The sequence below is a fragment of the Lolium rigidum genome, chromosome 6, assembly GCF_022539505.1.
Source record: "Lolium rigidum isolate FL_2022 chromosome 6, APGP_CSIRO_Lrig_0.1, whole genome shotgun sequence".
NCBI classification, from domain to species: domain Eukaryota; kingdom Viridiplantae; phylum Streptophyta; class Magnoliopsida; order Poales; family Poaceae; genus Lolium; species Lolium rigidum.
This window is the reverse complement of record NC_061513.1, coordinates 39,252,631-39,264,762: the sequence shown is the minus strand read 5'-3', so window position 1 is coordinate 39,264,762 and position 12,132 is coordinate 39,252,631. Positions and strand designations below refer to the sequence as shown.

The window sequence follows — 12,132 nt, the reverse complement described above, 5'->3', positions numbered from 1 at the left end:
ACATTCCTCTGATCTTCTTCTTCTCCTCATCAAAACTTTCTGATGGTTTTTATATAATCCTCATGAAAACCAGCAGGCAATTTAAATATGTTCATTATATAATTTGTGAGCGCTTGAGCTACTGATTGTATCTGATTGACATATGGTTGGAAACGGCTTTGTGTGGGATCACCATCTCTTGGAAGAAATCAAAAGTGAATAGTTACTGGAGCGGACCAGCCGGCCACGGCCTGCGTAGCCGGACACCGCCGAATGCTTCGTGCTCATCGTGCAAAAATACCAAAAATTTGCCGAGGAAGCATATGTACAAGCAATGACAAGCGGCATCCGCAATGTGTATATAATTAGTAGCTAGCCAGCAAAAGCCAACCAACAAGATAATCACTAGTGAGATCGCGATACGAGTATACGACACACCCATCGATCAATCAGAGGTAGATTTCCGCAGCACGCAACATGAGCAGGGAGGAGCGGTGGAGCTTGGCCGGCAAGACGGCGCTTGTCACCGGAGGAACCAAAGGCATCGGGCGGGCGATCGTGGAGGAGCTCGCCGGCTTCGGCGTCCGTGTGCACACCTGCGCTCGGAGCGACGCCGACGTGCGGGAGCGGCTGCGTGGGTGGGACGCCGACACCGACGCGGGCCGGCTGCGCGCGCGCGTCACGGCTTCCACCTGCGACGTCTCCTTACGCGGCGACAGGGAGGCGCTCATGGCCACGGCCCGAGCCGAGCTGGGGGGCAAGTTGGACATCCTCGTCAATAACGCCGGGCAGACCTTCTTCAGGCCAGCGACAGAGAGCACGGCGGAGGACTACGCCCGCATCATGGCCACCAACCTGGAGTCGTGCTTCCACATGTCCCAGCTCGCACACCCGCTCCTCCTCCTCGCCGGCGGTGGAGTGGTGGTCAATGTCTCCTCCCTCGCGGGATTTATTGTCTACCCGCAGCTTTCGGTGTACTCGGCGACCAAGGGCGCCATGAACCAGCTCAGCCGGAGCCTCGCCGTGGAGTGGGCGCGTGACGGCATCCGCGTCAACTGCATCGCGCCAGGGGGCATCCGGACAGACATCTTGAGGAGCAGCGGCATTATTCTTGACCCGGAGGTGATGGGGATGATGGTGGAGGCGGAGAACGCACGCGTACCCTTGGGACGCATGGGCGACCCCGAGGAGGTGGCGTCGCTCGTCTCGTTCCTGTGCATGCCGGCCGCATCGTACATCACCGGGCAGGTCATCTCCGTCGACGGCGGCCGCACCATAGCCGCCTAGCCTAGGATTTGATGCATGGATGCCTGCCACGTCTCGATTGAACTGTTTCTCTACCCATACGTGCGGCTAGTAAATAAAGCATCATGGTTTCATCTCTTGTTGATTTGAACGAATTTGTTAAACTTTGTTATTGTATTCCTGAGCAACCGGCCGGACTCCATCTCATGGATCCTTACTTCTCACGCGACTTACAGTACCAACTCTGCTTAGAGCAGGTCTAACAGACCCCGTAAAAGGGGCAAACCCGTATAATAACCGCCGGTTTGAGGGTTTCGCGTCTACCCGGCCGTCTAGCACGCCCCGTAAAAACGGCCCCCGAATCGTTTTTTGCTGTTTTCGAGTACGGGGCGGGTCCTCGCCCCTACTTGTGCGGGGTGGGAGCGGGGATAGTGGGCGAAGCCAGCATCCCAATTCCGAGCGCGCGCGGACATTTCAGTTCCCCCACCCGTTTTCCCCGCGCGCCGCCGCCGCCACCCGCGCGCCGCCGCCGCAATCCGTCAGATCCGCCGCCACCCGTGCCCCTCCGCCGTCCGCCCAGCCTCGTCGAGGTTCTTCGACGCCCGCCGCACCTCCGCCGCACCCCCGCCGAAGTTCCGCGTCCGTCCGCACCGCCACACGCCCGCCGCACCTCCGCCGCACCTCGGTGAGTATTCCGCCGCGTTCTTCTTCGTTGCCGCCGGTAAATTGGTCGGATTTGGGGCTGATGTATGGTACACCGTGGTAGATGGCTTCGGAGGATGTGCACATGGCGGATTTGGACGCGACGTCCACCGATTGGTCGTCGTCGGATGATTCCGACATCGACGATTTGCTCAACGACGACGACACGGAGATGATGGTGCTGCTCTTCGGCTTGAAGCAAACGGAGGACCGCATGAAGCTGCTGGATCAGCGGAAAGGATCCGTGATGGGGCGTATGTGCATTCCGCGGAACCGCGCGCTCGGCCACGAGCAGCCGATGCAAGATTACTTCGCCGAGGTACCGACCTATCCTCCCCGCCTCTTCCGTAGACGGTACCGAATGCGTAGGACTTTGTTCGAGAAAATCGTCAAAGATTGCGAGGCAAATTGCGATTATTTCAAGCAAAGAAGAAATGCTGCCCAAGTCATGGGATTTAGCCCATACCAAAAAATTTCTGCCGCCATGAGGGTTATTGCATACGGTATACCAGCAGATTATACCGATGAGTACCTTCGCATTGGTGTGCAAACAACCACGGATTGCGTGCGTATGTTTGCCAAGATGGTGATCAAGTTGTATGGAGAGAAGTATCTCCGAGCTCCAAATGAGGATGATACAAAAAGGCTCATGGAGATCAATGAAAAGAGGGGTGGCCGGGGATGCTTGGTAGTTTGGATTGCATGCATTGGACATGGAAAAATTGTCCAAAAGCATGGCATGGCATGTATTGTGGCAAAAGCCGTGATGCTACCATTGTTCTTGAAGCTGTGGCCTCTCAAGACTTATGGATTTGGCATGCTTTTTTGGATTGCCGGGGACACTCAACGATATCAACATCTTGAATAGATCCCCTTTGTTTAAAAGACTAGTTAAGGGTGATGCTCCACCTTGTAACTACAAAGTTATGAACAATGAGTACACCATGGGGTACTATCTCACAGATGGTATTTACCCTAACTATGCAACCCTTGTCAAGTCCATAAAAGAGAAAAAGGACAGGCCTTTGACAAGAAAGGAAGCTTGCTTCACCAGAAATCAAGAGGCATGCCGCAAGGATATTGAGAGAGCTTTTGGTGTCCTTCAAGCAAGGTTTGCAATTGTCGTGGGTCCTGCTAGGTTTTGGGACAAGGAAACTCTTGTTGATGTCATGACATGTTGTGTGATTCTTCACAACATGATCATTGAAGATGAAAGCGGTTTAAACTTGCCATGTTTCTATGACAATGTTGGCACCCGAGTGCAGCCCGAGAGGAACCCTGATCGGCTTGAAGCTTTTCTTGCAGCTCATCGAGGCATTGAAAATGCCGAGACTCATCACCAGCTCACCCAAGATCCGATTGATCACCATTGGCGGTTGCATGGCCAATGATTTTTTACATTCATTTCCCATTGTTGTATGTGTGAAACATTCATTTCCTATTTGTTGTATGTGTGAAACATTTGTTATTTGTTTAATTCTTCCATTAGAACATTTGTTGACATTTCCGAGAAACATTATTGTAATAATTAAGACGATTATTGTGTGATGTAAAACATTTATTTTATGTGAATGGTGTGTTGGTTCTAATATGCAATTTGTCAAAAAACCCTGTTTTGAGGGCCAAAACTCGGGCGAGCTAGCAGAGCCCGTATCCCCACCCCGTAAAACAGAATATTCTGTTTTACGGGGTGGGGATACGGGCTCGCTAGCTCGCCCGAGTTTTTGGCCGGCGAAACCCGGATACAGGGCCCTCTACTCGTGTTATACGGGGCGAAAAAATACGGGGCCTGTTAGACATGCTCTTACAATGCTAAGAGCATGTCTAACAGACCCCTTAAAAGGCCCAACCCCGTAAAATAACCACCGATATATGGGGTAGGCCTCTCCCGGCCGTCTAGCAGACCCCGTAAAACAGGCCCCCGTGTCGATTTTTTACAGTTTCGGCTACGGGGTGGCTTTTGGCCCCTTACTTTTACGGGGCGGGAGGCCGAATACAGGGGCAAACCCTCACTCGTGGCGCGCTGAATTTTCAGAAATCGCAACTGCTTCCGCGCGACGGCTGTTGGCGCTCGTCGGTGCCTCCGGCGTGGCGGCGGCTCGGTTCGCCGGTGAATTCGCGCCGTGGGTGCGAGCGGCGGGTTGGTCGGCTTGAGAACGACCTGCAGGTGGGCGCGCGGGTGGGGTTGGGGAGGCGGACGAGGTGCAGCTCCACGGCAGCCATGGCGGGCGTCCGGAGCGGGAGCGGGCGCGGCCGGCGTGGGGCCGGCCGGAGCGGGCGCGGCCAAGGCTGGCGGCGGCCGGAGAGGGGGTGGGCGGCGGCCGAAGCTCACGCGCGGCCGTGGCCGGCCTTGGCGGGCGGGGGTGGGCGGCCGTGGGCCGGCGGCGGCGGCGGGGGGCGGCCGGTGGGCAGGCGCGGCGGCGGGGGGCGTCCGGGGCTGGGGCTAGGCAGGGGCTGGGCTAGAGGAAGAAGAAGGAGTGGAGGAAGGGGAATTTTTTAATTTGGCATATTTTCGGAATATTCCCTTTTACAGTTTAGTCATACGGGGTCTGCTAGCTCGGATGATTTTTCGGCCGGTGAAAACTGAATACAGGACCCTCTACTCGCGTTTTAAGGGGTGAAAAAATACGGGGCCTGTTAGACATGCTCTAAGTTCTTCAGTGGCCATGCTAGATTCCGCGCCAAGAAGATCTGGGCTGCCCAAGCTGTTTAGCTGTCTAGCCCTACACGGAAAGCTGATATGCTCGCATTAGGGGGTGGCCCCATGATCCCCTATGTCCTTTATGTCTCGGAGAGCTTGATACGGCCGACCATCTATGCAAACAATGCCCATATAATGTGGCCATTTGGAACCTGACGAGATCATGGGGCAAAGATGACAACACCGACAATCGCCTTGACCACCACTCCATTTCCGAGTGGTGGGACGCCTTGATCGACGGAAATCCTAAGAAGGATCAGAAACGTATCAACGGCCGTTTCCTTTACGTGTTATGGAATGGGTGGAAGGAACGGAACAAGCGCATCTTTATTGGGCGTCGGCTTACCTACCTAGAGGTGGCGGATATCATGAGGGAAGACATCCTTCAGAGGACCGTGCCATCACTGGCTTCGGGCCGGCTTTCCCGGCCGAACCGAACTAGTTTCCCCTTTTTGTCTTTTGGTTCATTTGGTGGTTTTATTGGGCATATTCCCACCATAATCTAAATATGTCCTCTCTTATACAGTTTGATTGGTTTTTCCCTCTTGCTTAATGAAAAGGCAGTGCTCCTGCCGGTTGCTCCAAAAAAGCAGTGGGATGAAAACTTGTGGTATGAGTTATGAGTATGATAGATGCAACATGCATGTATCATTTGTATCAACATTATCATTTATGGGGATCTCTTTCAAATATGAAAAACCATTAAATCTGAGCGACCGATCGCTCGTCTCCCACACCCCTGCAACCCGAGGCCTCGTCTCCCTCCTTTGTTTATCTTTTGGGCCTTTGATGGACACACCTAGTACGGCAATTACACGGCCACGTCTCTCTCTCTCTCTCTCTCCTTTGTTTCTCTTTTGGGCATTTGATGGACACACCTAGTACAGGCAACCGCACACACTGGCGAATGTCTGTGAAAGAGGAGGGCAACGATTTCTCTGCACCACCCGAGGGTGCAACCATGGTTCCATGGTGGAGATCATGTTGGAGCTGAAGCGGGGTATTCCAAATTCGTTGAATCACCGCCGGCCTCAGGGAACTTGGAATAGGATAGTTTCTTGAAGCACTTGGAGTACGACTCTTAATGGCAAAGAGTGCCACCGCACAATCAGAATCAAGAGTAGCAGGGTTCAGGTTATATTCGATAGCTAGCCCGGGGACATTACAGCTTCTTCGGCCAAACATTCGTTTTTTTACCGGGTCTACAGCAGCCTTATGCTGGCCTGAACTTACCATATAACTGAAAGTAGAATATTACAAGGGTTTATTATAAAGGTGTAGAGGGTTGGGAGGGGCGAACAAAATCAAGGAGGATCAAAGCTAATGCACCAATTAATAAGCCTAGATGAAGAGGTAGGGGTGGTGCAGCGGAACGGCCAGAGGTGGATGTCTTCAATGCAACGACGGATGTCCAGAGCAAGGTCTGCATCCAAGTTGTTGAACACAAGGTTGCTTCTTATCTTCCAAATATTCCACGGGATGGCGGTAGCGATAGTGGTTGCCTCAGTAATGCAACAATGTGAGCGAAACAGATCGACAAAGCTTTAGATGTCTTGGGTGACGGGGTCGAGATTGAAGGAGCTCCAGACTTGACCAGCTATCGGGCAGGCAATGAGTAAATGTTCATTGTCTCCATCAAGGTGGCAGGTGGGGCATGTTGCAGAATCCGTCAGCTGATGTCGAAACTATCTCTCATTCGTGGGGAGGCGGCGTTACCAAGCAAGCCAGTAGAAGATCTTACACTTCAGAGGTGCAACATTCCACCAAACCTTAGTTGCTAAAACATCAACCTATAGATGTTTGAAAGAGTTGGAGTAGAAATCTTTGTTCAAAAGCATCTTGTTAGTAAGATGGCACGCGCAATTATTTGGATCATTATGGCCAAACATTCTGGTTAATTTGATACCCTAACTACTCCCTCCGTCTCAGTTTACTAGTCTTTCTCGTATTCCTAGGTCGCCAATTTAACCTATATAATTTAAATTATATAATGAAAAAATTATATCATTAGAAAATAGAACATCAAAACTTTCTAATGATATAATTTTTATAACATATAACTAATGCTACGAAAAGTGTTTTTAGCTCCCGAGCTCCAGTGCTCTCACTATGTTAAGAAAAATTTAAAAATATTTTTACAAGTTATAAAAATCATGAAAATAATTCTGAAGACTGTCATTGATACATTCCACAATCATGCAAAATCTTAATCCGATTTTTTTTTATTTTGAGCTAGATAAAAATGAAAAAATCTGATATGTTTTGAAGATTTGAAAATGACTACTTGGATCTACAATTTTGTCATTTTTGTGTAGCTCAAAATATTAAGTATTTGAAATTGATTTTTTGCACTTATGTGGGATACATCATTGACTATTTGCAGATTTTTTTCCAGATTTTTTTGAAACTAAAAAATATGATTTTTGTTTTTTTTAAAACGAGATCATTGGTGCCCATGTGCACCAAATCTCTGTCCCTAATGCTAACTTGATAAAATTTGCGACCTAACGGTACGCGCACGCCTAATAAACTGTAAGAGAGGGAGTAATCTAGCTAAATCATGAGCCACATCATTAGCTTCACGGTAATTATGTGACAATAGGCTGATATTCAATGCGAATATTCTCCTCCCTGCATTGATATGACTACATCATGACAGTCAGAACACCCGTTCAATTGATTACATCGTACTGAACGTTACTGATTTTGAAGAATTTATATTCTCAACAAAGAGTTACCGTTGAGGAGGTGGCGTTTTGGCTCATAGGAGCAAATGCTCCTATTATACAAAATAATTAAAAATTAATTTTAGAAAAGTTAAAAAATTCTGACATAATTTTTTTTGTTGTACATCGTGATATTCTATGTTAGTGCACAAGTTTTCATGGACAAACAATATTTTATGTGACGTGTACAAAAAAGTAAAAAAATGTTTTATACGTAGTCGTGTTATAGCATCAAAATTTGTCTTTTTTATTGGAGCCACAAATTTTTATAGTTTTTTTTGAAAACTTGTGTACGAACATAAAATGTGTAGATGTACATGAAATTTTTTAGTTTAGAATTTTTTAACACTTCGAAATGTTGATTCACACAATGGGAGCAAATGCTCCTATGAGCCAAAGTGAATATCCCTACCGTTGAGTGTTTCTTTATAAAGAAATACTAAAGCGCACTCTTTAAAAAAAAATGGGGAACACCTAGATAAAAAAAGGAATGAAAACTGCAGTGGGCCGATCTTGCGCACTCTTAGTTCAGATGGAACGGGCTTTGTCCGGGATCACCATTTCCGGGAAGAAATCAAACGTGAATCGTGACAGGAGCGGGGCCGGCCGCATGGAGCATGCTTCGTGCTCATCCCAGCGCGCAAAATACCAAAAATTGCCGAGGAAAGCATCTGTACAAGCAAACACAAGCGGCATCCTCAATGTGTATATAAGTAGCTAGCCAGCAAAAGCCAACCAACAAGATAATCACTGGTAGCTGTCCGCAGAACGCAACATGAGCAGGGAGGAGCGGTGGAGCTTGGCCGGCAAGACAGCGCTCGTCACCGGAGGAACCAAAGGCATCGGGCGTGCGATCGTGGAGGAGCTCGCCGGCTTCGGCGTCCGTGTGCACACCTGCGCTCGGAGCGACGCCGACGTGCGGGAGCGGCTGCGCGGGTGGGACGCCGACACCGACGCTGGGCGGCTGCGCGCGCGCATCACGGCCTCCACCTGCGACGTGTCCGTGCGTGGCGACAGGGAAGCGCTCATGGCCACGGCCCGCGCCGAGCTGGGGGGCAAACTGGACATCCTCGTCAACAACGCTGGCCAGACGATGTTCCGCCCCGCCACGGAGAGCACGCCGGAGGACTACGCCCGCCTCATGGCCACCAACCTGGAGTCGTGCTTCCACCTCTCCCAGCTCGCACACCCGCTCCTCGTCCTCGCCGGCGGCGGAGTGGTGGTCAACATCTCCTCCCTCGCGGGGTTTATTGTCTACCCTCAGCTTTCGGTGTACTCGGCGACCAAGGGCGCCATGAACCAGCTTAGCCGGAGCCTCGCCGTGGAATGGGCGCGTGACGGCATCCGCGTCAACTGCGTCGCGCCGGGAGGCATCCGGACGGACATCATGAGCAGCAGCGGCATCACGCTGGACCCGGAGGTGGCGCGGGGGATGGTGGAGGCGGAGATCGCGCGCGTCCCCTTGGACCGCATTGGCGAGCCCGAGGAGGTGGCGTCGCTCGTCTCGTTCCTGTGCATGCCGGCCGCATCTTACATCACCGGGCAGGTCATCTGCGTCGACGGCGGCCGCACCATAGCCGCCTAGAATTTGATAGCTGCCTGCCATGTCTCGATTGAACTGTTTCTCTACCCATACGCGCGACTAGTAAATAAAGCATCTTCGTTTCATCTTAACCGAACATGCATTTTAGTGAAATGAGCAAACATGTGATCCGAAGACCCCAACTATTCGTTCATTTCTCTTGTTCATGTTGAACGAATTTCTTTGACTTTGTTGTTCAAGCGCGATAGGATAGAATTTGTAGTATGGGTATGATAGATGCAACATGCATGCAACATTATCATTTTTGGGTTATCCTTTACATATGAAAAATGATTCAATCCGAGCGACCGATCGCTCGTCCTCCCCACGCCCCTGCACCCCTCCTTTGTTCCTCTTTCTCGTGGGCCTTTGATGAACACACCTAGTTCAAGCAACCAAACGCACATTGAACATATGTGAAAGAGGAGCTCGGGCAACAATCTGTACGCACCACCCGAGCATCCAACCATGGTTCCATGGTGGAGATCAAGTTGGAGCTGAAACGGGGTATTCCATATCCATCGAGCCGCCCCTGGCCTCGGGGAAGATTGTGCCTAGAGGCAGAGGGATTCACTCTCACCAAATCCGACGGTAGAGGGCTTCCACACTAGCAACATGTTGTGATGACCCAAGTTATTTGTGTTAATGTTGAAGTGTTTTTATGCTTGATGGTTGGCTTCAATGTTGCATAGTGCAATAAATTTCTTGGCCGTTTGCCGCGGCGCCTTAGCATATTTGCAATTGAGATCATCGATGAGTAGTGGGAGTTATGGGAGGTAGATGGGAGGGGGCTTTAGGGAGTGACGACGACCTTCATGAGTTCTCAACTTGCCTACTTATCGCCACGATTTGGGACGTGATGCTTCTAAATAAGGGTAACAATATGACGAGTCAACGAATATGTCACGCACTCCCTCCATCTGAAAATAAGTGTATCTTTAGTTTTGTTAAGTCAAATTTACTCAACTTTGGTTATCTTCAAAGAAAAAAAAAGTAGCAACATTTACAACATGAAACTAAAATATTTGTTTGACACAACAACAAACTAACAACAAACTAATATGACTAGACATTTGCAGGACATACTACTAATATGACTAGACATTTGCAGGACATACTTCTGAGCACCAGATTTGACTACCATTAGAGCATCTCCGGTCACGCCCCTAAACCGTCCCCCAAACAGCGCCGGATCGAGCATTTGGGGACGTGTTTTCTTTGTGTCATGTTTGGGGGACGTCGCTCCCCAGCCACGTCCCCCAAACAAAATTTCAGAAATTTAAAACTTGAGCGAATTCATTCAAACTTTCTATATATTACATAGATTCGAACGAAATTCGATTAATTTTAAACTAAACCCTAATCTAGAAGTACTTGCGGCGGCCGGAGGCGTCGTAGTACTGGTGGAAGTTGTACATGTCATCGGTGATGACCTCCTGCTTGACGTGCTCGTCGGGCTCGTCGACGGGCTCGTCCTTCACCAGGCCGCTTGGTCCAGCCTCACCGTCATCGGTGAGGTCCACGAGCGGCTTGCCGGTGTCACGGATGGACATGGCGATCGCTGTGTCGAGGTCGCCCCTCCAGGCGTCCTTGTCGTTTAGCGACGCCAAGAAGCCGCTCACAGCCCTGGGCAGTCCTCAGGGTCGTCGTTGCTCGCGATGAGTCGCTGCTGCCGCTCGTAGTCCGCCAGCAGCCCCGCCTTCCCCGCTGCCTCATCGTCCCGCTCCTCCTTCACCTCCGACTTCGAGATGAGAGGGCGCTGCTGCTGGACCTTTCCTGCTGCCGGCTGCCGCTGCCGCCACACCTCGGATTGACATCCGGCTCCTCCTTCACCTTGCGCTTGGGGACGGTGTAGGGCGCGGGGCGGTGCGCCGAGGACTGCGTCGATCGGGTTGGCCCTGACGAGGAAGAGTTGGAGGAGGACGAGTACGTCCTCCTCGGCTTCCACCGAGCTGCAGGAGACGGTGGCGGTGAGGACGGCGTCTCCAACCTTGCAGCGCTGCTATGGATGCCATCGATGACGTTCTCCAGGGTGTGCCCCAGAACACCCCAGAAGAGGACGTGCCCTTCCTTGTTCCAGTTGTTCGGCCGGTCGACGAGGCCGGTGGTGCTGTTCATCTCCATGTCGTACTGTGCCTGGAAGTAGGCGACCCACCAGGCATCGTTGTCGGTGGCCGCCCAGGTCGGCTCAGCCCGCTTTTCGGCGCCGAGTGCAGACCGCCGGGCCCCGATGGAGTCCCTCCAATGCTCCGAGCCTGGCGACGGCGGCAGTAAGATGCCTATGCCATTGACGGCCATCCTCCAGCCGCCACTTCTTGGCAGGCGCATGTCCGGCGGGACGGGATATCCCGCACGGTACATCGCCCACGCCTCCGCCACGGTGAGGCTGCCGCGCTCGAAGCCGTTCGCCGCGGCGCTCTTAATGTACAGCGGCGGCAGGCGAAGCGGCAGCGGATCGTTGGACGCAATAAAGGGCGTGGACGGCCACGTGGCCATGCACGACGAGACGCGTCCCTGCGTCGCCTGGGAAATCTGGGACGCCATTAACGTTGCTTGACCAAAAGTAGGGGACGGGGTTTTAGGCTTCCGAGCCGCTGACGCGTCAGGCCCGCGTCTCTTCGCCTCACTTTTTATTGTGTCTCGCGTGTCTGGAGCGTCCCCTGTGTAGCGGAGACTGGCTCGGGGCGCCGGACACCGTATCGGACCGTGCCGGTTAAAAAAATGACTTTAAGGCGCGCTGAAAATATTTTTTCATCCAGCGCACCCCAAATCCTCTTGGGAACGATTTTGGGGACGCGGGCACTTATAGACGCTGTGAGCATCTTCGCTCCATCTCAGCCTACCACGTGAACATATTTCTGGATAACGTGACCAATTTCTAGAGCATGCATATGAACCGAACTGTGTGCCCCTCTTTACTCATGCTGAACAAATTTATAAAAGGTAAAAACCATTTCAATTTTCAACCCGTTTCAAGCCACCACATTTTTTTTTATGATGGTAGAGTATACACAGAACCATACAGACGTGGCGTTGAACTGTACTATTGGATATGTTGAAACAGGTCAGTCCGTAAAAAAAGAGTCTGTAATAAACTGCACGTAGACGTAGCACTATAGATAAAAAATTGTAGTGTGACAGATACAACTTGTATCAACTTTTTTCTGGATGGTTTTATAACTTGTATCAACTAAGCG

The 12,132-nt window shown here is 51.2% G+C and overlaps 1 protein-coding gene across 1 annotated transcript; it reads left to right on the top strand.

Annotated features, from left to right (window-relative positions):
• Positions 1-313: 313 nt before the first annotated feature.
• Positions 314-1,266, top strand: LOC124659866 (noroxomaritidine/norcraugsodine reductase-like). Its single transcript, XM_047197687.1, has 2 exons — positions 314-334; positions 439-1,266. The coding sequence occupies exons 1-2, from the start codon at positions 314-316 to the stop codon at positions 1,264-1,266; spliced, it is 849 nt and encodes a 282-aa protein (XP_047053643.1).
• Positions 1,267-12,132: the final 10,866 nt, after the last annotated feature.

Coding starts and splice junctions, on each gene's coding strand:
- LOC124659866 (XM_047197687.1), top strand. CDS start 314: ATGACAAGCGGCATCCGCAAT. Junction 335..438: donor TGACAAGCGGCATCCGCAAT/GTGTATATAATT, acceptor AATCAGAGGTAG/ATTTCCGCAGCACGCAACAT.